The sequence below is a fragment of the Sceloporus undulatus genome, chromosome 6 (genome assembly GCF_019175285.1).
Source record: "Sceloporus undulatus isolate JIND9_A2432 ecotype Alabama chromosome 6, SceUnd_v1.1, whole genome shotgun sequence".
NCBI lineage: Eukaryota > Metazoa > Chordata > Lepidosauria > Squamata > Phrynosomatidae > Sceloporus > Sceloporus undulatus.
This window is the reverse complement of record NC_056527.1, coordinates 961,000-985,678: the sequence shown is the minus strand read 5'-3', so window position 1 is coordinate 985,678 and position 24,679 is coordinate 961,000. Positions and strand designations below refer to the sequence as shown.

Sequence of the window (24,679 nt, the reverse complement as noted above, 5' to 3'; positions counted from 1 at the left end):
GGGATGCTGCTTTGGCTGAGTCTTGGGTCTCAGCCCAGCCTTCAGGCCTCTTCTGACACCCTTCTTTTCTTTCTCGACTGCCTTCTCCCTTGTTTAGGAGCAGCAGCGGCAGCTGGACGCGGCAAAGCCATCAAGGAAGAGGAAGGTGGCCAGAAGGGCTTTGTGGCCAGCTTGGAACGCTACCAGCTCTTCCCCGATAGCTCCCGGGCTGGGCTCTTCTTGGCCCCCAATAGTGCCCAGCTGCGGAACCAGCCCCGAGTCAAGAAGGAAGAAGCCGCCTCCTGTGAGCCCAGCCTCTGTGGCCCCGGGCGCCCTTCCCAGGGTCTGGGCTCAGGCCCCTTCACCTGTGTGGTGTGTGGGAAGTGCTTCCGGCAGAAGCAGGGCCTCATCACGCATGGGCGAATCCACACTGGCGAGAAACCTTACCCGTGCCTGGAGTGTGGGAAGCGCTTCCGCCAGCGCCCCAACCTGCTGACCCACCAGCGGGTGCACACGGGCGAGCGCCCCTTCCCCTGCCTACGCTGCGGGAAGCGCTTCAGCCAGAAGGCCAACCTGGCGGCCCACCAGCGCACCCATGCGGTCCAGGAAGGGCTCATCACTCCAGAGCCCAAGGTGCCCGTCCCCCGGGGAAGCCGCCAGACAGAGAAGCCCTTCCCCTGCAGTGTCTGTGGGAAGAGCTTCAGCCAGCGGCCCAACCTTATCACTCACCAGCGCATCCACACGGGGGAGAAGCCCTTTGCCTGCACTGAGTGCGGGAAGCGGTTCAACCAGCGAGCCAACCTCATCACCCACCGCCGGATCCACTCGGGCGAGCGCCCCTTCCCCTGTGCCACCTGCGGCCGGCGCTTCAGCCAGAAGGGCAACCTTGCCGCCCACCAACGCACCCACTCCCAGCAGCGGCCTCATGCTTGCTCCTGCTGCCCTAAGCGGTTTAAGGGTGAGTCAGCACTGCGGGCCCATCAGAGAACCCACCGGCAGGTCTTGGGGACCGACCCCCTGACAGGAGCCCTTCTGGCTGTCCCCACCTTGCAACAGCAGCAGCAGCAGCAACAACAGCAGCAGCAGCAACAGCAGCAGCAGCAGCAACAACAGCAGCAGCAGCAGCAACAGCAACAAGCTGCCTTGGCTGGTGATGCCTCTGCTACGGCACAGCGAGCCACACCAGCCCCCCACCAGGATCTCTCCAGTGACCCCACTCCGGGTGTCCACCGGGCAGCTCCCTCTGGGCAGCATGGGGCCCCTCATGGGGGACAGAATCTCCCCACTGACCCTACTCCACCTGGTGGCTCCCACACTGCAGGCCCGGCTGGGCACCTACAGGGAGTGGGGGCCCCAAGCTCTGAGCAGGGGCCCAAGCTGAGCATCCCCCCTGCCGTGATGGATCCCCATATAGAGATGCTCCACTGCCAGCGCCGGCTGAGTCTGCCTACTCTGCCCACCTCCAGTGCCCATTCCGTGATCCCCATGGGGCAACCCCAGCCGATCACCTCCAAGCCAAAAGCAATTGCTGGCTCTCGGCCTGCCACTGTGGATGCCCCGCCAAGTGAGATGCTCCACTGCCTCTGCCACGCCAGCAGGGCCTCCTTGGTCATTCCTCACCCACCACATTTGGGGCAGCTCCAGGCAGGTGGCAGAGACGCCCCTGGTCGAGCCTGGCTGGGCATCCCTTGCCCGGCCCGCACCCTCCAGCTCCCACAAGGGGGCCAGGGTCATCCATCGGCCCCCAACCCCAGATTGTGCTCCATCCCGGACTCCCTGCGATAGCTTCCCACCTCCCTAAAGGAAGGACGGGCACTGTGCAAGCACAGACTGTGGGGCCGCCCACCATTCTTGGTTTTCCTGGCAACTCCGCCCTTTGTGGGGGCTCGGCAGTGGAGCTCATGCATGTATCGTGGACAGGAGAGCCCTCCACTTCCACAAGCCCCCTCTTAGGACACATATGTATGGACCCTATCTGTTCCTGCTTCTGCTGGCTTAGGACTTGTGGCTCTTGGGAGGCAGGGAGCTGATGGAAAAAATCTAATTCTTGTTTTTGGCAGAAGCACCAAGTGCGGATGCTGCCCCTCAGAAGCTTGCACACAAGGAAGAGCCCAGAGCCCATGGAGTTGGGTATATTGTGCCAAGTATATTTCTTCATCCCAACGCCTCTTCATCTCTTCTGCCCCTTTCCCAAGGACTCGCAGAACCCCTTTACTACTCAGCCATGTGGCGGAAACCTCTTTTCACCAGGAGAGGAAGGGAGGCTCAGAACCCAACACCATCAGCCTCCAAACTGCAAGGTCCACACATTCAGAAGCCTTTTCCTTCCATATCCTCTTTGTTTCCTTGGGAAAGGTGACTTTGGAAGACCTGCTTTCCTCCCCACCCATTTAATGTGCCTGCCACTCCATTCAACGTGGAAAACTGCAGCCAAAAGCATGTGTTATGGTGGCTGAAGAAGACTTAGTGCTGGCACCTGACTTAAGAGAGCACCCTCTATGAACTCTTGGTGGACACCTGAGTTGCTTGATGTTTGAGTGATGCCCCTCTGGGGTAGCTGAGAATGCTACCGCCCTCAAACATATTCTGTGTTTCGCAAGCATTTAGGTAACTTGGATGATCCCTTTTCTAACAAGCCCCTGCCCCCTTTTTCCCATGTTGATAGAAATGGCACAGTGAAAAGAAAGGTGCAGTTTGGAACCACAACTGCCCTGTTTTCGTTGTATAACTTTTCTATAGGAAAGGAAACTGGGAAGGTAGGGGAGAGTGGCAGAAAGAGAAAAGAGCATGGATAAGCACCAAGGTATAAATGGCAAAAAAAGACCACCACCCACTGCATATATGTCATCCCCTTGGAGCTTTGCTGGAGGCAAAGAAGACTCCGGTGTGTTGAGAAGAGGGCAGTAAGGCCGATTGACGGGCAGACTCTGCCTTTGTATCACTTTGGGGGTTGGGAGTGGTTTTTAGAAGCCTTCTTTTCCCAGGACAAGTGTTTGTGGGGTGAGGGGAACAGGGACAATCTTACGCTTCAAAAGCAGTGGTGTTCCTGGAGGTTTGTTCAAATCCTGCCGTGGGCTCCCAACTTCCAAGAGCTGGTGAGGATTACAAGAAGCCAGGCTTCCTCCGCGAGACAAGGAGAGCGGAGTTCTCCTTTCCTTTTTCTAACCCAAAGTGCCCAGCCTGCCAGCTCTGGGCCAAGGCAAAGTGGCATATGGGGAGGGGGTGCCCCATGGGGTGGAAGGTAGTCGGTGAGCGATGGATGCTGTGTACAGCAATGCAAAAGCTTTCCTCTCGCTCACCTTCTTCCAAAGCTGGAATCCAACAGCTGGCCTAGATGTGACTTTGAAGGTGCTCCAGGGAAGGTGAGGGAGGGAAGCCTTGACCAAAGAGGAGGATGGGCAGAGGGAAGTGGGAAGCCAGGGCTGGAGGCAGAGCTCCCAGGCTAAGGGGAATGGGAGCGGGGTGGGATGGGATGGGATGGGCAGGAAAAGAAGCAGCAGAAGCACTTTACAGATGATTCCCACCCCTCCTTATAAGTTGTAGGCCCCTTGGCAACCCCTATGCTGGCCACTTGGCCGGCTCGATTCCCCGTGGGGACTTTGCCGCTTCCCCATAATAATCTCTGCACCAGGAGGTCACCTTGGTTTCTGTGGCTGCAACACTGCCACTGCCCTCCGGCTGGCAGAGCAGCTGCCCTTCCTGCTCTGAGAGGTTCCCTCCCGGGGTCCGTGAGGGGGGTCTGTGCCTTAAGCTCTCAGTTCTGTGGGGGTGGTAGCTGGGGTGCTTGTTTCTGGAGTGAGAAGTGGTGGGGAGTAGCTGCACATGCACAAATCGGGGCGGTCTGATTAGCTGCACAGAGGGGGTAAACCGTATTGGGAGGGCCCCGTCCTGCCCCAGAGGAGAAAGAAGAGGGCATCAGATTCTTGTGGAAGATTCCCCCAGATACACACACACAGTGGGGTTTTCTCTTTTGTGGGGCTTTGGTACCAAGGGGCATCCAGTTTCTTAAGTGTCATGTGGAGAGGTGAGGAAAGAGATTCTTCTGCCAGAGGAAGGGGCATGGTGCAGGCGAGGGGAAAGCAGGTTCTGAAAGATCCATGTTGAAGTGTGGGGTGAGGGTCAGCTTGTGCCTGCATCCCCCCTCCCAATGTGCAAGACCATTACATTAGGAAAATGGTGTGAAAGAGAAAGAATAACCTAAGGAGGGCGATTGAATCGGCAGCTCCTTGCAGCCGTGTTAGAGGGAAGTGGGGGAGATCAGAAAATGTGCTGGTGGGTGTCTTTTGGTGCAGGGTGTCTCCTGCAAATGGTGGTTTGGGACAAAATTCATTCTTTAATATTTTGCAATGGTGTGCCCTTCATTCCCCCCTGGGAATGTCTCCGGGCTTCTAGCTGCTTTTCTGTATATCACAGTGGGAGTGATGCAGCCCTCCAGATATTTGACTCCAACCCCCAAAATTCCTTACTACCGACTGAGGGAGGTCTGTGTCATTCCCACCCTGGGTCTGCACCATGTTCCAGCTTTTGGAAAGGGCGCTGCTTCAGAGGAGAAAAGCACTGGATGCCAAAGCCTTTGGGGTGCCATGAGGCAACTAGGGAAGGCTAGGCCCCAGTGTATGGCATGTACACAAGCACACTGGGTTTCCAGAATTGTTATGGCACTGACTAGAAGGAAAGAAGGGAGAGCAGTTTCCCAGTACCTCCTTTGTGCTTGCTGGCCATAGGCAGGAGATTTGCAGACACAATTGCCACAATAGACCTTTCGTTTCAGGTGCTTTCAGACCTGGTACGCTCTGCAGCTGGGAGACCCACATTTAGTGCTGCTGCTGGTGGTGTAAAAATAGCAGGCGGTGTGTGTTTGTGCTGGATGTGCACCTTTCTGACAGCCTGCATTTGAAGAAACAGGAGTGGTGGTCTTTAGACAATGGCTGTGAGTGTGAGAAAGGGGAGCATGGCCAGTCTCCAAGGGGCCCAGGAAGAAGGCCTTCCTGCCCTGGAGAGGGAGGTGCCAATGCCCTCTCACCCCCTAAGTCCACCCTGGCCCTTCAAAAGTGGGGCATGCCCGCAAGGCAGCAGCTTTTCACATGGAGCTGGCAAGCATGAAAAGTGCCAAGATATGAGAAGGTACTGACCAGCCTCACCACACTGCTTAGTGTCTGGTGTGAGGCTCAAGGACTCTGCAATGCCTATCAGGCCGCTTGACCATTCGAGTGTAGCCACAAGCCCAGCAGGCGCCTGACTGGATGGCCTGGCATTCTTCCCCCTCCTTGGGGTGGTTGTTCATGAACCCATGTGGCATGATGGAGGGCTCAGGTGCCGTAATAGGACTCCCTTGGATGGGGAGCCTGCCTGTCTCTTGCTTTGGGGGGGGATCCCTTCCCTGCTGAGGGGGATGCACGATGTCTGCCCCGCATGTATCTTGCTTGCCTCTGCTTGCTTGAGTTAAACCTACGGAGATGACTGCTCTGTTGGTGGCTTCCCAAAGTGCACTTGCTCTTTCGCTTGTAGTCCAACTTTGGTAGGTGGTGATAGGTAGGTCTTGGGGGTGGACAGTCCTGGACCTGGACACCTGCGTTTCCTGGGGTCCTTCCAGCCTTGCAGTTCTCCCATTTCCGCCAGAAGCAGCCAGGCCCCTAGGAAACCTGAGGGCCAGGCGCTGCGGCCCCAATCCAACTTAACCCCATTGCAACAGTGCCCCACTGAAAGCAAGGGAGCTTTCTCTCTGCTGAGTTCATTCCATTAGTTTCAGCAGCACTCAACCCGGGCAAAAGTTACTTAGCGCTTGCTGTTCCAGGAAGGGGGAAGGTTTCTTAAAAGAATGATTCTTAGCATCCCCACAAAACCAAGGGAAAGAAGCCACAGTGGCTGAGAACCACCTTGAAATCTGTAGCACAAACACCTGGTCTTCAAGGCTGGCTTCAGTTCACAGTCAGCTTGCTCCCTTCCAGTTGTGGCTGGCATTTTTTATTATTGGCAAGGATGTTAAAAAGGTTGGAGGTGCATTTTCTGGGGGAGTGCATGTTCTGCATCCTTCTGTAACTTAGGCAAGGACTGAGAAGAAGAAACCCACCAAGGTGCCTGGAGTGTTTTGGGGAAGGAGTTGTGTGTGTGTGTGGCGTATATACAGTCCAGACATGGCAGGGATGGCTTCTGACTTTTTCTCTGCCATGGGACTTGAAGAAACATCCTTAATGCCGCCTTGTCTCCCTGCTTTGCAGAAGGCTCCAGATGGGCAGAAAATAGATGAATCTGCAGAGTTCTGGTTTTGTTGATCAGGAATGTTGTGCAACTTTAATGGAGGTTTTTATTTATTGCCACACAGCCAAAATGGGATTTAAGGACGTAGCCACCACCTTGTTGGGCCAAAGCACAGTCCAGCGCTCCCCTTCCCGAGCGTGAATGGCCGGGAAGTTACTTACAATCTGGGCGCAATGGTGATGGCTGTTTCTTGTTTGCACCCCTCTTCCTCCTCTGGCATTGCCTCTGCACAGAGTGGTTCTATTGAGCCAAATCTCTCCATTGCCTAGTGGGCCTGGGAGAGACGCCTGCGTTAGTGGCCATTGCAGAGTCCTATGCCACAACAACGAAACAAACCAGTGAGTAATCCATTGCGTGCTGAAACAATCTTTTGTTCATTTGGGATCCTCCGGCTGCCGCCAACCCACTTCCATTGGAGTTGTGCAATTTCAGCTGGATAAATGGGGTTCAGGAGACCTCTGCCCCACTCTTTGTGCCCATTTGCGGCCTGGAGGTTTCCTTTGCCAAGGGGGGGGGGGGTTATATCTGGCAAAAGTCAGACGCCACCCAAATGCAGAGTCACCTGCTCAGTTGCTGGTGTAACATGGCTGTCACAAGGTCACCATCCAGCCCAGAGAGACTGCTGGACCCACAATCCACCCTTGGCAGGCGACTCTTTGCATCGCATTTCCCAGGAGGTCGCCAAACCCTGCCCTGTGCCTGCCGCCTCGCCCTGCCCTTTCCCCCGGAGCTGCCTCCTCCTCCTCAAGAGACACCAGTAACGTCATCCCCATTAACCCAGACTGGCCCCTTAGGGCTATTCCAGATGTATTATGATAATTATTATGTTTTATTATTATTATTTTCTGAGCTATGTTTGTTTGCAATAAAGGCTTTCTTACAGTTGGTGGAGGGTGCTTTCTGCTTCCAGAACCTCAATAAAGAGTTGGAAAGGTTGCTTTGTCCAACTCTTTGCTGCTGCTGAAGAACTCCTGAGAGATGCCCATCAAAACCTCTTTAAAAACCTCCAGTGAACAAGTGTCTGCCATCTTCTGAAGCTGGTCTTACCTTCTGGACACTCTTCCTGATATTTAGGTAGAATTGCCTTTTCTGCCATTTGAATCTTGTGTCTGGGTGCTTCTCTTGGGAGCCTGCAGAAGAGAACATCTTATTTATTATTTAAAGATGGGTTTATCCTATCTCCTCCCAGTCTATTCTCCAATGCTGAGCTCTTTCAGCTGATTGCTTAGTAATTGGTTTCAAAATACTCTGGCCATTTGGTCACCCTCTTGTAGACCCACAGTCCACCATCTTGTTGCTGTTCTCCTTGCACTGCGGTGCCCAGAGCGATGCACAGGACTCTGGATGGGGCCTGAGCAACGCAGGGCAGAGGAGGGACCGTTGTGTCCCTGGATTTGACCCTTGAAGGCATGGGAACTGGCTGGCTTCATGGGCCTGGGAGGCTGGTAGAAACCATTGCTCTTCAGTACAGAAGGCTCAGCTTCAGGGGGTCCGCTACACAGTTATAGCAGCTCAATCCCACTGTATTATTGGTGCCGTCCTAAGAAATCCTGGGATTGGAAGCTCCAGTGTTGTGGTTTGGGTGCTGGGCCCCTGGCCAGCCATGGAAACCCTCTGGGTGTCCTTGGGCAAGTCGCACTCTCTCAGCTTCAGAGGAGAAGATCACCATGGCAAACCTTTCCAAATAAAACCTTGCCAGGGGAGCCCTGGGAGAGGGTTGCCATAGAGAGCCAGCGTGGTCTGAACGCTGGATCTACTTAATAAGAGATTTCCCATTGACTTTGTCCAAGGCTGAGAGAGAGTGAGACCCTCAGAATGGCCCACTCCCTCAGTTCTGTAAAGCAGCCTTCTGTGCCGTCAAAAAGTGAGCAGCCTGACTCCTGCAGACAGAACTACATTTGGCCCTCCGTATCCATGGATTCTTCATCCATGGATTCAACCATCCATGGCTTGAAATGTTTTTTAAATAAAGAATCCTAGAGTTGGAAGAGACCCCAAGAAGGGCCCTGATCCAGTCCAGCCCCATTCATCTGCCATGCAGGAACTCTCAATCAAAGCGACCCTGACCGATGGAATCTTTTCCTGGAGCTTGCACCCATTGCTCCATTGGGTCCCATTCTCTGGAGCAGCAGAAAACAAGCTTGCTCCCTCCTCAGTATGGCATCCCTTCAGATCTTTAAACAGGGCTCTCATATCACTATTTCTTTTCCAGGCTAAACATAGTTAGAAATTTATAAATTAAAAAAAAACAACCCTAGCCTTGATTCTGCCATCTTCTATAAGGGATGCCATTTTACTGCCCCACTGTATTTTATGGGACTTGAGCATCCGCGGATTTTGGTATCCCTGGGAGTCTGTGTGTTTGCGTCACGCAACCAGTTCCCAGCAGATACCAAGGACCCACTATACCATCATCCCCAGTTACAAGCATATCATTGGAAGAGACCACAAGAGCCATCCAGATAGAAAGTGAAACATCATCCTCTCATAAGTTTGCCTGGTTTTTTCCCATTCTCTCCTTCTCCAAAACACTGGCACATCTCCTCTTGCTGCTGATCCTCTTCTGGCCTCCAGCTTCTTCCCGTGAGAGTGGCCTTGGCGACCGGCCCTCCGGCCGGAGCTCTCCCCCAGACAGCTGCTCATTACGCCGGCAGGCCATTGGAAAACACCACCTGTGCCATCTCACACAACAGCCAAACCCAGCCTCAGGTCCAGCCTTGTGTATATGCTGGACCAGGCCAAAGCCCAGCCTGACCCACCAAGAAGGAGCATCTCCCCCAAGCCTTGGATGCTCACGTCTTCAAGGAGCCCCTTTTCTCAGCCCCACAGATTCCGTAATCCTGCCTAGATGTAGTCAAAAGCAGCAATTCTGCTAAGAACAGGAGCATAAACGGTTGCAGGACAGGAGAAAGGAAGGAACAGCAAAGCCCTTTTATGCCAGGATCGGCCAGAATCCTGCCAAGGAAGGGGTCAGCCCAGGGCTCTCCTTGGTCAACTCTCCCAGAGTCCAGGTGAACCAGAAAGGAGGACAAAGCACCGCAAATGTAGGGCATGCCCAAATAAAAGCTAAAAACACTCATATAAATGGAAATGCATGCTTCCTAGGAGTTTATCACACTGAGGCTAATTTTGGCATGAAAGAGAGATTAAAGTGCATTTAAAGCATCCTGCAAACAAAAATGGCACCCACCAAGAAGGCCCTTGCCCTTCTTCCCAGCAACTTTGGGGAAGAGAGAAGGGTCTCCCTGGAGCTCCAGGGGAAGGGGAGATGGTCCTTCTTATATGGAATCATAGAGTTGGAAGAGACTCCAAGGGCCCTCCAGCCCAGCCCTAGTCTTCTGCCATGTAGGAGTGCACAAGCTGCACCAATTCTACAGTGCAAATGCGTCCTGGTTGCAAATGCAGTGCACAAAATTACACTTGTCCCTCCACATTCGCTGGGGTCCGGGGCACAAGACCCCCACAAATAACAAAAAAAACATGTAAATATGGAGGGATGAGTGTATCTTTCTTTTTCGTGACCTCTGTGAATGCACACAAATGGCCGTTCTGTGCCTGCACAGTAAGCTCCGGAACCTTCTTAGCGCCATGAGAGGCGTTTTGGCGGAAGCCCCGCCCACTCCCACTTTGGGGCCTTTTCCCGCCTAAACCCTCCATTCCCTTTTTCGGCACTTAGGAACTCTTCAGAGATCCATTTCCCTGTCAGACTTTAAGATTCTTTTTGACCCATCTGCCTTTTGGCCTAATTCTTTACCATCCTTGTTCCTATTTCAATAAGTGCCGGGGTTCCTTAGAGAATCGCGCACTCAAATGTGAATTTAAATGCTGAGGTAAAGTTGCTTTAACGGCCGGCCGGCGGCTTTCCTGGCCTCTCAATGGCACGGCCCTTTCCCTTTCTGAGGAAACGGTTTCTTTAAAACAGCCGCTCGCCTCAGTTGGCCGCTTGGCAGAATTCCATTGTTCTCCGTAAGAAATGTTCTTTTCAATATGTCTGCCCCCTTCGCTGGCACTTGGCAAAGGCCCTTTTATTCCTGAGGAGAGTTTGTTTAAAAAATGGTGCCCGCCTCACTGGCGCATTTTGCAAAGTCCCTTTGCAACCTTAAGGAGACAAAATCAAAATGGCGCCCGCCTCACTGGCGCGCTTTGCGCCTCTTATCTTTGAGGGAAGGTTATAAAAAGACCCCTAGTCTTGCTTCCTCGCTCGGCTAGAGCCGCTCTCCTTGCTGGGGAGAACCAGTGTCATGGCCGCTCGCCTCGCTCTCGTGCCTCACTGAGGGCCATGGTGCTCCTGAGGAGGAGTTATTGTATGGCTTGGAGGGATCATTCGACCTCGTTCCCAGCCCCTGACTCTCCAGGGTCACACCAATTGCCTTGCTGCCCAACGCTGACCCTGTTCGGTCCCTGACTCTCTGGGGTCAAACCAATCGATGGGAGCCTGAAATCGATCCCCGTTGGTCCCTGACTCTTCAGAGTCACACCAATTGGCTTGAAGCCCAACTTCAACCCTCATCGGCCCCTGACTCTCTGGAGTCATACTGAATGGCTTCCGGCCTGACTTCGGTCCCTGTCAGTGCCGCCTGACGTCGCTCCTCGTTGGACTCGTCCGGGGTCAAACCTATTGCCTTGCATCCCGCTCTCCGATGGTCGCCAGCCCTGCTCTCTGGGGTCTGCCAGATTGGCCTCATGCAGCCTTACATGGCTCCTTCCCAAGTATCGGGGGGGGGGGGTACTAGGGATTGATGTGCGTTGTATTTTTTAGCTTGTTAGCCGCCCCAATTGCTCTCACAGAGGGGCGGGATACCAAATAAAGAGTATTATATTATCATTATTATGGGTGCCATCATGGTAGGGCTGCATTCTGTCCGACGCCCCTTGGGAGAACAAATATTAAGACCCTAATGTGGGTACCCGTTCTAAGCTGCGCAAGAGGATTCAAAGCAGCTGGGCCGTTTCAGTTTCTGGGGGCCATGACTGGTACCAAGGCATGCTCCTCGCTGCCACTGGGTGACTTCAAGCCACCACTGATTGTGCTCAAGAGCCGATGAGGCTGATGCTGTTTTGGGTTCGACCCATAGTTGCTCCCTCTGTACCGAGGTCAACTACGTGTGCCTCGGGTTACGAAATTATTCGTAACGCGCCGCTTTCGTAACCCGAAAAGCCATCGTAAGCCGAATTGCCATAGGTGCTAATGGGAAAAGCCGCGATTCCGTGCGAAAAGCCGAAAAAAGCACCAAAGTTTTTTCGTAACCCGAAAAAACATTCGTAACCCGAAACATAATTCCCATGGGATTTTTTCGTATCCCGAAAAGTTCGTAACCTGGTATTTCGATCCCGAGGTACCACTGTACCAGCGAGCGCTCTGTCGATTTGGAGCCATGATTTCCCCCCTCAGATATCATGCCTTCCTGATCAGGGCCATACTGTTTCCCTCAGTACTAGAGGGCCACTACCTGCAAGCGCTCTCCAAATCCAGGGCCATGCTTTTCTCCTCCTTTCAAGGCCTGTTGCGGCTCTTACAGTTCTCCCCTTGTTTGTGCTCCGAGCCGTGATCCCCCTGGCCCTCATTTCAGCACAGTTACAGGCTAAGCAACCTGTCCTCCTCTTCCGCCTGGAGCCGCTTCCCTCCATAGCACCCCAAACCTTGCAAACCCCCCTCAACAGGGCACCATGAAGGGCTGGCGGCTCCAGGGGGCTGTGAGATGCCTAGGGTCACACAGTAAATAAGTAGAACAATAATGGGCTTAGGATAAGTAACATGCAATGTCACCCCCCACTTCAAGTGCTGTAGCTCCATCCTATGGAACCCTAGGATTTCCAGTTTCACAAGGTCTTTATTCCCTGAAGATAGCAATCCAGCCTCTGCTTAAAACAGCCTCCAAAGGAGACTCCACCAGACTCCAAGGCAGCAGCGTCCTCTTGTCAAACGGCTCTTACTCTCAGGAAGTTCCTCTGAATGTCGAGGTGGAATCTCTTTTCCTGGAGCTTGCATCCATTGTGTCCATTCTCTGGAGCAGCAGAAAACAAGCTTGCTCCCTCCGCAATAAATGAGCCCCTTCAGTATTTAAACAGGGCTACGTATCATCTCTTAACCTTCCTTCTCCAGGCTAAAACATCCCCAGCTCACTAAGTCTCTCCTCATAGGGCTTCATGGTTTCTAGATGTAGAAGTTCCTCCTAATGTTGAACTGGTGTCTCTTTCCTGTAGCTTGAATCCATTGCTCCATTGCAGCAGCAAAGAAATAAGTTTTGCGTCCTCCTCAAATATTTAAACAGGGCTAACCGTCTCTTCTCCAGCTAAAAACATACCCAGCTCTTCCGCAAAGGGCTGTATGGTTGCCCAACCCTTCACCATATTGGTTGCCTTCCTCTGACACGCTCCATGTCATCGAAAGCTTTTCATGGCCGGCATCCACGTCCTTTTTGAATTGTGGTGCGCAGAACTGGACGCAGTGTTACCAGGTGAAGATTCAGTGTGGTGTCCGTCCAAGGCCTTGGTGGGTCAGACTGGGCTTTTCCAGCATGGAGCATTTTATGTCCCCACAAGGAACCTGAGCAGAGGTTTTGCGGCTCCTGCCATTGTTGGTTGTGAGAGCTGTGCCTTCCTCCAAATTCCTCCCCAGATCATGGAGGTGCTGAGGCGCAACTCTCTTCCTGTGGTGCAGCAGTGTGATAGTTGCACGTCACACAAGCACACAGCCACCTGAAGCCTTTGCTACCTACCAACCTTTTTTCTTCTGCCCAACAGTGGTACAAGGTCCCTTGCACATTTGAGATTCCAGCACAACATGGCAGTGTCTTTTAATGTTAACCTGGCATCAATGCACACTTATCCACAGAGCCCCACGAAACTTTGTTGGCTATAATTTCAGTAACAAAAGCCAGCGTGGGTCTTACCTCAAAACAAGATGGTTCCCCTTCCAAAATCATTTAGGAAGGCAGAAGGAATCATAGAATCCTAGAGTTGGAAGAGACCCAAGAAGGGCCCTGATCCAGTCCAGACCCCTTCTCTTCTGCCAGCAGGAACCTCCATCAAAGCATTTCCTTTGACAGATGGCCCGCCAGCCTTTGCTTAAAGACAGCCTCCAAGGAGGGAGATTCCACCAAAATAAAAACTCCTTATACAAATTATAATGCAAAACAGAACCCAAAATACAAAGAGTCACCTTAATACATCATATCACCTTTAGCGATAGTCTTCTGTGTATGGAAAGGGGAGAATTTCAGTTGTGTTTTTGCCCAAGTCTTGCTGTTATGTTGAAATAGTTTTTGTCCATCTGGGAATATGGCCTTTCCCCAGAAGCCTATTGTTTTCTTAAAAAAGAGAGAAGGAAAAGATAAGAAATGAATACCATCCAAAGAGAGACCCATCACCTTCCAAGGTAAACTATCCCACGGACAATAGGTCTATCATCATCATCATCATCATCATCAATGAATAATAAAGTGATATATTTATTTATACCCACCTTTCCCCCAAAATTGAAACTCAGAGTGGCTTGCATTTATTATTATATTATTAAATAATAATTAAAAGAATGCAATTAAAACATACAGAACTGAACATTAAAACATAATAGATGGTCACGGATATAAAAGACATCCCTCATTCTATAAGAATAAAATGCAATTTCAGAAAGATAAAGGCACTGAAAACAATTACAATGAACATCAAGAGAGAAGGTCCTCCTGGCTTTTTAGCTGGGCCTCTTGCCATTTGCCATTCATAGCACTACTATTAGTTGTTTTCTTGCTATTCTTGGGATTTGAATTATTGCTTTTGCAAGCAAATAATAATAATAGCAATATCTTAATTGTGGCCTCATGGTTGTTTTCTTGCTTTTCTTTGGGACTGCAATTGTTATTGGCTTATAGATTGCTTTTGCAATGCAACAACAACGAGCTGTCTATTATTGTGGCCTTATTGTTGTTGTTTTCTGCTATCTCGGGATTGCAATTGCTTTACTTATATGCTGCTTTGGCAATGCAATAACAACAACAACAATAAATACGGTAGCAGCTTAATTGTGGCCTTATGGTTGTTGCCTTTTTGCTCTTCTTGGGACTGCAAGGTCATTGCTCTTGCAACCGTTTGCTGCTGCGCTGCTGCTGCTGATTATTGTGTTCTCCTCTCTCCTTTCAAAGATGGGCTGCACTTGTGGACTCTCTCTCTCTCTCTCTCTTATGGTTTTCCTTGTTTTGGAAGGCAGAGGGAGGGAAGAAAGGAGGAAGGCTCCTCCTCCCAGGGCCTGCTCCTCTTCCTCCTGCTGAACTACAACTCCCAGGGTGCATTGGGGCCGAGGCTGGGGCAGGGAGGCCACCCAGGAGCGTAATCTTCAAAGGCTAACAAAGAGCAGCCGGCTGCCCTGACAGACAGACAGGAAAGGGAAGAGGGCTGGCTTTTGGGGAGCTGCCCTTTGCACCCCTTCTCTCCTCCCCCCCTCTTTGCAAGAGGCCCTGTGGGGGGGTTGCAAAAGGGGGGTGCCTGCCCCCCAAGAGACCCCCCCGCAGCCCTTTCCAGCCGCAGAGATGGCAGGAGGAGGAGGAGGAGGAGGAGGAGAGGAGCACACCTGGATCAGGTGAGGAAGGGAGGGGGAAGGAGGGACACCCCCCAATACAAACAACCAACAACAATAACTCTGGGGCTGGGGGGGGGTCTTTTGGTTCCTAGCCCCCACCCCACCCTTTTGGGGATGAAAGAAGGGGATGCTCTTTTGCAAAGGTCCAAAAGGGAAAAGAGGAGCAAGAGGAGGAATGCTTGCCTCTGACCCTTGGCACCCTGAGCAGATCCCCTGGAATGGGGTCCCCCAGTCCCTGCCCCCGAGACCCCTTTGGGGGCTTTTTTGCAAGGAGAAGGGGCCAAACAACGACACAACAACCTCTCCTCCTCCTTCCGCTTCCAGCCTGCTTTTCTTTAGCTTTTTCCTTCTCCTTCCTCTCTGCCCTGAGATGGATGCCCTGCCAGAGGCTAGGAAGCCCTTCCTTGGGCAAAGCCAGACTTTGAGGGGGGCTGGCCTGGCAGGGTTTGGGCCCTGGAAGAGACCCCAGGAGGAGGAACAGGGTCTCCGTCTGCCTAGAGCAGGGCTTTCTTGCATGGCTTTTGCAGCCAGGCTGCATCTGCACTGCAGAGTTAATGCAGTTTGGCCCCACTTTAACCAGGGCAACCATCCTGCGGATCCTGGATCTGAAGTTTGTTTTGTGGCACCAGCTCTCTCAAGGTAAAGGCCTGTAAAACTGGAAATCCCACGGTTGCATAGGATGGAGCTGCAGCACTTGAAGGGGCTCAGTGCATTATGACTTGCCATTAAATTCATTTACTGTTCTTACTTATTTACTAGTGTGATCCTAGCAATCTCACAGCCTCCTCCTGAGCAAAGCACCCCTTCGTTGTCTCTGCAAGTGTAGAATTAATGCAGTTTGACCCATTTTAACCACCACAACTGCGACTGGAGTTTGCTGTGTCACCAGCACTAATGTCAAGCCTAAAGACCTTGCAAAACTGGAGATCCCAGGATTCCGTGCAATGACACAAGAAAGTTAAAGTGGGGCCAGATTGCATTATTCACTTATTATAAATATACTTTATCATGATTTATGGAGGGACCCTGGGATCAGGAACAGGGCCTGATCCACCCGGAACAAGGGAGAAAAACAATTTCTCTGCTTGTTTTTTGCAGTAAGGCTAAAAGCAGACTCCGACGGCAGTCCTTGGGGGAGACATCCACACCGAACAACACTCAGCTGGAAACAGGCGCATCCTCCCGAGGCCACCTGCACTTCCCAAGTGATCCCAAAGTGGGATTGAGAATGCGGATAATACTATGGTTATTTTGAGCAGGGCCTAAAGGCGTTGGCACCTGAACCGGGCCTAAGATGGGGCAGGAACTGATAAAGCAGAAATCCAATTTTGCATGAGCCCAACTTCTCCCAGAGGAGATGAGGATGATGATGAGATGATGATGATCATCATCATCATCATCATCATTATATTAGTAGTATATTTGTATCCTGCCATTTTCTCAAAACTGGGACTCAGAGTGACTTACAATAGATAGATAGATAGATAGATCAATCGATAGATAGATAGCCCAAAGTATATTTAAACAATGCAAAACCGATACGTTAAAATACAGTTTTTATTTGAAATAAACTACTGTACTATTTTATTCCCCTGGATAGTTTGTGTTTCAAGGGAGCTGCTGGGGCTGGATAGTTACCTGTAGTAGGAAAACATGGGTAAGAATGAACACAAATGCTTCCTTCTGCAGCCTTTGTGGAGGATGCAACCTAGTCTTTGGCAGCAAAAGAAGAAAACAGGAAAGCAAAGAGTCTTGTGGGACTTTAAGACTTATAGGTTTTATTTATTCCTTTTCCAACCCCAAACAGGGCTGTGTTTCCCTTTTCACTCAAAACCGACTCCACAGACCGACGCCAGTTGTCGAAAATCAGGTCATCTTCAAGGTTTCACAGGGCTCTTTGGTGTCCCTCTGTTCTGGTTTTGGGTCTCTTTTGCAGCTGCCATTTGCTAAAGAAAGTGAGCAGACCGCTTGCTGGCGTCTGACCCTTGGAGATGCTCTTCTGATGGGAAGGAATTATATTAATTATTATTATTATATTATTATTATTTATATATTTAATTCCTGCATCATCATCATCATCATTTTAATCACTTATATCTTGCCTTTCTCCCAATATAGGGACTCAAAGCAGCTTACAGCAATTTAAAACACAATTTAAAACCATACAAAAGCATTAAAATTTTCAAATATAAATTATTATTATTATTATTATTATTATTATTATTATTATTTACTTATATTTTGCCTTTCTCCCAATATAGGGACTCGAAGTGGCGCACAGCGATTTAGAACAACGCAATTTAAAACCATACAAAAGCATTAAAAATGTTGATATATATATATACACACACACACACACACACACAAAACCAATCAAACAATTTAAAAGGTTAAACCAATTATGCTTTAAAAATTTAAAATGTATTAAAAGCTCTCTAGGTTGCAGAGTTCGGCTGCTAGGCCAAGGAAGGTCCAGAAGGCTGGCCATCCCAGGCTGGATGGACTACTGGTCACACTCACTCCAAGGCCAAGAGGCCTAGTGGAATGGGGATGCTGGGACTGGTTGTCTGGCAAAGTAATGTTTCCAAGCTCTGATCAAAGGCAGCTTTCTATACATTCCAGAAGATGCCTCTTGAGATATAAGCTGTCCTGCAATGGCAGCTACCTTCCTGAAGCTTAGCAGTCCATTCTTTGGCCTCAACAGTTTATGGCCTGCTTTTAAATATTTACCACTCTCTTAAGACTTATGGCTTGCACTGCAATATGCTTTGAGTCTCCCTTTTCCAAATTGCTTGAGACCAGAAGTGTTTGGGATTTTTGTGTTTTGGATTCTGGAATATTTGCATGGACGTAAAGAGAGATTTTGGAGATGGGACCCAAGTCTAAACATGAAATTCATTCATGTTTTGTATACTCCTTCTACACATAGCCTGAAGGTCATTTTAGAGACAATAGTTTTTAATAATGTTGTGCATGAAACAAAGTCTGTGTACACTGAACTACCAGAAAGCAAAAGTGTCACTGTCTCAGCCACCTCTGTGGAGAGTTTTGGGTTTTGGAGTATTTCAGAATTCTGGATAAGGGAGACTCAACCTATATGTGGGTCACTCCACAATTTATGGCCCACTTTGCAATTTAGGGCCTGGAATATATGCCCCCAGCTATGATTTGTGCACTATAATTTATGGCCACCTCTGCAATACATGGAGCAATATACAATTTGTATATTGTACAGTATACAGTATATAGAGCCTGCGTGGTGCAGTGGTTTGAGTGCTGGACTACAACTCTGGAGACCAGGGTTCAGTTCCCAGATCAGGCATGAAACCCTCTGGGTGACCCTGAGCAAGCCATACTTTCTTAGCTTCAGAGGAAGGCAATGGCAAAGTCACCCCTGGGCAAATATTTCCAAGAAAAGCCCAGAATAGGGTTGCCCTAGGGTCTTCATAAGTCAGAAATGACTTGAAGGCAGACAGCAATGTATGGCCCCCTTGGCAATTTGTGGCCCACTTTGCAGTTTGTGCAAAGACATAAAGAGAAATTTTGGAGAGGGGACCCAAATCTAAACATGTCATGTTTATGTCATGCTTAATTTGTGGCCCATTTTGCAATTTGTGTCCCCCTTCACTGTTATTGGTCCATTTAGTAATTTGTGGCTCACCTTGCAATATTCACTCCCCAGCTGCCCTCACCCGCATCTTTGTCCAGGAGGTGACCAGGAGGAGAAGGCAGAGGTGGACACCCTTCTCCCAGGGCTTTCCCTCCACATGGGGGTTTGTGGTTGCCACCTTCGGGGTCTAGGCGCTCATCGAGGTCTGCTCCTCATTGCAGGTTCCCGTGGCCTTTGCAGACGTGGCAGTCTACTTCTCGGCCGAGGAGTGGGCAGAGCTGGCGGAGTGGCAGAAGGAGCTCTACCAAGACGTAATGGCGGAGAATTTTGAGCTGGTCTCCTCTCTGGGTAACGTCTCCCCCGGCTTCTGATTTCCCGTTGGTGCCGACCTGAGCAAGGAACCCTCGGAGGCCCTTAAACCTTTGGTGGTTTGGTGTTGTGGGGACCCACCCTGCGTCCGAAGGAAGGGGCAGGTTAGGAATCCAAAGACAAAAGGCATAAAACAAAATGGCAGCTACGTCCCTCCCAAAGCTGGAGAGGGCAACTTCTGGCCCTCCGGGTGCTGTTGGCCTACAACTCCCTTCAGCCCTAGGCAGGAGGCTTAATGATGAGGAGTTATGAGAGCTGCAGTCCAAAACACATACCTCTCCATCTGCTCACCAGCGAGATGTTCACACAACACCATTGTAGCACTTTTATCCCACTTTAGCTGCCACAGCTGCGTCCTCTGGAATGCTGGGGTTCGTAGTTCTAGACCTCTCTGCCTGAGGATTTGAAACAGCCTTCCCTAAACTACAAATCCCAGGATTCCATAGGATGATATTGCCCTGACGTTTAAACCGCATTCGTAGTGCTATCGTTGTGCAGTGTGAACGGGTCATAATACAGTTTGTTCCCCTGCTCCAACCAATATTCCTGGGAGTGACGGATCCTTTCTCTTTCCCCAAATTAATGCATCTCTAATCAAAAGCTAATTGGCTAAAGTCAGAGTCTGGGGGACATTTCCAGTACAGCCCACCTCCTCCCCTCAAAGTGGCTATTTGCTAGAACAGCTTAAACATAATATTTGGCTGAATCAAATGAATTAAAGCGCAGGATATTTGGAGACTGGAAACTGAAACTCTGTGTGTGTGTGTGTGTGTGTGTGTGTATGTATGCACACAAGCCTGCGCATGCATAACAGGAAAGGCCACAGTGCAAGGCCAGCCTGGAAAGAGTTTGCTTTGGATCCAAAACAGAGCAAGGAGAGTTAATTTCATGCAATTGTTGACGATGAGGAAGCTAATTTTTCTTCTGGGTTACAGCTCCCAGAATCCATTCTCAGCTATCATGGCCAGTGGCCACAATGGTCAAAGGATTCTGGGAGTTGTCATTCCAAGGATCTCCCCTTCCCCCCATTCTGCAACCTATTTCCCTAGAATGTTTTGGGATTCTGTCTGTTTGCGCAGTCCTTTTAGCTGTGGGGCTTAATTTTGGACTTGTAGCGCATTGCTCCCGGAGGCTGCTGGAAGAGCAGTCCTCCTCTTGCTCCTCCTCTTCAGGGCTGGCGTTTGCTGCCCAGGCGTCCCATTATGTCCCTGTCCGTCTCTTCCCCTTGCAGAGTGTCTGCTCTCCATCCCTGAGCTGCTCTCTCGGCTGCTGCGAGGGGAAGCGCCGTGTGCTGCAGAGACCCACAATCCTGGAGGGACAAGCGAACTCTTAAAGAAGGGTGACTCCCCAGGTAAGGATGCTGGGACCTCCACTGAAATCGAGGCAGGCTGGCCTTGCCCTTGGCCTGAAGGTCTAGGGCAGGGGTTCCCAACTTGGAGCGCAAGATGGGATTTCAGGGGGTGCGACAAAGAGTGGACTGTCTTCCCGAATGACGAGTCACAAGTCATCACTCTATATTTTTCTCTGAATGAATTAGAATCTAATTGCTCAGTTTAGATTTGCATTTCATGCCCCGAGTTAAAAATGTGCTTTTTAAAGCTGAGTCTGTCCACCTGCAGCATTGTACGTGGTTCAGTTTGTGGTTCCAAAATTAGAAATTGGACTTCTTCATCTTCAAATGTGGATACTACTTTTATATGGGATGAAAACCTTAATCAAGCATTTCCTAGGAGTGTGGGACATAGAAAAGGCTGGGAACGACTAGTTTAGGAGATGGATGGCCAGTGGAGACAAAGCTCAGAGGGTCAGCGCCCCAGGACACTCTCATGGCAAGGACTATGACATAGAAGAGTGCCCCAGTTTTTCACATGTTTTTATTTGTTTATTATGATAAAACTATAGGTTGAGTCTCTCTTATCAGGAAATCTGAAATAACCCAGAATTGTCCACATACCGTAGGTGGCTGAGATAGTGACCCCTTTGCTTTCAGATGTGCCGAAACTTTGTTTCATGCGCCAAATAATTAAAACTATTATGTATAAAATTACCTTCAGGCTATGCCATATAAGGGGCATATGAGACATAAATGAATTTGATGCTTGGACTTGGGTCCCATCTCCAAGACAATCTCATTATGTATGTGCAAGTACTCCAGAATCTAAAACTTGTTTCATGGGGGGGATGAGATAGTCACTTTTTTTTGTTTTCTAATGGTTCAGTGTACACAAATTTTGTTGCATTCACAAAATTGTTTAAAATGTTGTGCATAAAATTAACTGTAGGCTGTATGCCTAAGGTATATAGAAAACATAAATGAATAGACTTGGGTCTCCTCTCCAAGGCAGCTCATTATACATATGCAAATCTTCCAAAAATCCAAAACACTTCTGGTCCCAAGCATTTTGCACAAGAGGGACTCAATCTGTAAAGATAGTACTGATAATATTATATTACTGATCCATAACAGTTAGCTTGTGATGTATCACACATGATTAATAAACACGGTATACAGTTCTTTTTCATCCAAATGTTTACCATTTAAATATTTATATAGAGGGAATAAAGTATAGGGTGTCAGCATGGCAGTGGCTTGAGTGTTGGGCCAGGTCTCCAGAAATCAGGGTTTCAGAGAGAGGAAAGGAGGCTGGAAGGGCTAGTGCTGAGTGCTGAGAAAGTTGGCTTTTGGGACTGCAATTCCCCCAAATATCCAAGTTTCTTGGGCTGTGAAGATTCTGGAAATTGCAACCTAATATTTACAAAAATGTTAGTCCCCAAAGAGAAACTTTCCCAAGCTCAGGGCTAGTTAAATGGAACACAGGCATCTTGTTGTCTGCTGAGGAGAGGGTCTTTGAATTGAATGAGGTCAAAAACTATGTCTCCCACACCCATCTTTTCACAGCTGCAGATGAATCTGTGAGCGAGAAGAAGAACGAAAGTGGGGAGCCCAACACTCCAAAGTCTCCCGAATCCGAATCCAAGGTCTTAAAAAGGGCGCGCCCTCGCCGATCCAGGCCTGCAGGGAAGGCACCTGAGAAGAGCCTGACTTCAAGGGGGCCGCCTGGCACTGGCGAAGGATCCCTTGACAGCACTCAAAGGCCGCAACCCCAGAAGAGGGAGAAGCCTTACAAGTGCCCCAAGTGCCAACGGAGGTTCTTGGGACGGGTGGCCCTGACTGCCCACCGGCGCCTCCACGTGCGGAAGTGGCCCCGGCTGAGCCCCCAGAGCCCAGGGCGGTCCTCCTCCCACCCGCCACCTGACCTGGCAGTGCCTCAGGAGGGCCACCCGGGCACCGGCGCCAGCAGCCCCTTCCCTTGCGCTCCGGGCGAGGGGCCAATCCCTTTCTGGTCCGAGATGGCTTTGCACCAGCAGGGTCCAGCCGCTGCCACACATGGCTTCAACCCTTGGGCCCTTGGTTACGGGCCGCAGCCCCTACCCGGCCACCAGGCCCCAGGGCTCCACAGCAACGGTGAGTTCATCTGTGACCAATGTGGCTGGAGCTTCCACGGCTGGGAGGAACTGGTCACCCACCAGATGGCCCACATGGCGGCTGAAGGCATTGCCGGCTCTGTGCCCAAGGCTGGAGCCCTGGCTCAGCTAGCTGCTGACCGCCCATATTCCTGCAACCAATGTGGGAAGAGCTTCCGGCACAAACCCAACTTGCTTGCCCACCGGCAAGTACACACGGGCGAGCGGCGTTACCAGTGCCAGGAGTGCGGCAAGTCCTTTGGCAGCAAGGCCTACCTGGCCTCCCACCAGCACATCCACACCGGAGAGAAGCCGTACGTCTGCGGTCAGTGCGGGAAGAGCTTCCGCCACAAGCCCAACCTCATCTCCCACCAGAAGATCCATGCCAGAGAGCCCCTGCCGGCCCCCCACCACCCGCTGGACGCCTTCAATGGGGAAGCCTTCCCCAGACCCCGGCCCACTGCGGACCACCTTGGGGCAGAGGCCTTCCAGACCCCACCGCGCCCCCCTGTGCCTGCCGTCCACCTGCCTTGCGCACAAGGGGACTCCCCACTCCCCTCGCAGCTGCCCGGCCTCCTGCACCCTCCGCCGCCACCACAGCCCATGCTGGCTGTTGACCGTCCCTTTGTATGCCCAGTCTGTGCCAAGCAATTCCGCTGCAAGCCATACCTGGTGGCGCACATCCGCATCCATACGGGGGAGAAACCCTATGCCTGCAGCCGTTGCCCAAAGCGCTTCTCCCAGAAGTCCAACCTGGTCTCCCACGAGCGCCTCCACACGGGCGAGAAGCCCTACGCCTGCCCGCTCTGCCCCCGCGTCTTCAGCCAAGGCTCCAACATGCGCGCCCACCAGCGCAGCCACCGGAATGTCACCCCAGCCGAGGCAGAGGGCGCCCTCCGACAGGGGTACGCTGCCCCTGCTCGACAGACTCAGCCGCAGCCCAACTAGTGTCCAGCGGGCCCTTCCTGAAATGGCAGCCTGTCCGTCTGTCCACTGGCCTTCCCTTCCACACCACTTGCCTCTTTCCACCCTTTGCAACGGCCAGCGCTCCTCCTGGCTGCTTCCTTCAGCTTTGGACAGTGCATACTTGGCATAGCATCTTGGTCCCTGCAAGTGGCCTTTGTCTCCCTGCTCCACATGACCTTCCCCAAATCATCTCAAAATGGTCTACGATGCTCCTTGACATTTCTGCTGCAAATCTTCCAACAGAACAAGGGACACAAACACATTGCGATTCCACATCTTTGGACTTTTGCTTTGATAAATTCAATGCTCTTGTAAAGAAAACAAAGGCAGTGGCTTGGAAGGACCCAGGAGGGAGACCCCTCCCCAGCAGGCCAAGCTCAAAACAACGTTTGGTTTGGTAAAGAAGCATGACCAGAACTCGGGTCTTCTAGCCCCTATGCTCTGCAATGGTATGGGGAAGAGCTGTGGGCACACAACAAGTGAAGGAAACACGTAGGACACATATTTGGAAGGATTTTCCTTTGTGATGTTGCGCATTTTAACTGTGGCATGATGACAGGTTCTGGGGCTTAGCCTGATCCTCAGGGCAAGTAGGAGCGCATCACTAAAAGAGGGTGAGAGGCCATATCCCACCTGCTTTGCATTGAAATTGTCCCAGGTTCACACTATGGCGCCTCTGATTGGGCTGAGACAGAATTGGGCTGGATGGACCAATGGTTACATGAAGTGGATTCCCGCAGTTTCCAGTCGACTGAATGAACCATGCTGAAAATGGTTCTCTGCTCTCTGATCCTTGCAGAGGGGCTGGGAGGATTTGGGGCAACCAGTGCGAGAGGAGGACTCCACAGATGACGAAGTGTGGTAGATGCTTGCCACCAGAGAAGGTCACGGTTGACATAGACTTTCATCTACGGATGAATTCCACTTAGACGTTACTTTTAAAATTGATAGCTGCAGCTTTAATTTAAGGAAATGTGCAAGCGCACTGCTAGTCCTCATTGCTGTGGAGACAGATTTGTAGGGGTCTCTGCGCAATGTCCAGATGCAGGCGAGGAGCTTGTGGGTCTTGCATGGCGACCCATGCCGGCCGCTCTGGCCTCCCAGTCCGACTCTCCTACCTCTGCCTCCTCCTCCTCCTCCACTTTCCTACTAATGCAGCACTACTGCATGCAGACGGAGCAAACTGTTTGGCACGCTTGTTCGGTTTGGCATTATTTGTATCTGAAGTAGAAAAATGGATCTGGGATTGTTTTGGGGCGGATGACGTGCAGAAAAGAGGTCAGATCTCAGGCTCCCAATTTGCTAAAGTTGAAGTTTAATGGCAAGGAAAGCACACTCTCCTTCCTAGATTCCCAGTTTTTGGACCCTAACAAGTTTCAGTTTTCACTTAGGTCAGTTTTTCCTAATTGTACACTCTTTTAAACAAATAAAGACGTAGATGTTAATTTTGAAAGAAA

The 24,679-nt window shown here is 50.8% G+C and overlaps 2 protein-coding genes across 3 annotated transcripts in view; both read left to right on the top strand.

Annotated features, from left to right (window-relative positions):
• The window catches only part of LOC121933135 (zinc finger protein 25-like), a 19,819-nt gene extending 12,697 nt beyond the window's left edge, over positions 1-7,122 (top strand). For both annotated transcript variants that reach the window (XM_042472464.1, XM_042472463.1), the window contains one exon: positions 98-7,122. In XM_042472464.1, the coding sequence (XP_042328398.1) occupies positions 98-1,764 (1,667 nt within the window). In that variant the 3' untranslated portion in view covers positions 1,765-7,122. The remainder of the gene's footprint in view (positions 1-97) is intronic.
• REPIN1 (replication initiator 1) lies at positions 3,235-24,679 on the top strand. The gene is made up of 5 exons (XM_042471811.1): positions 3,235-3,341; positions 14,611-14,812; positions 18,644-18,770; positions 20,023-20,142; positions 21,691-24,679. Exons 1-5 carry the CDS (start codon positions 3,235-3,237, stop codon positions 23,202-23,204), a joined length of 2,070 nt encoding a protein of 689 aa, XP_042327745.1. The 3' UTR covers positions 23,205-24,679.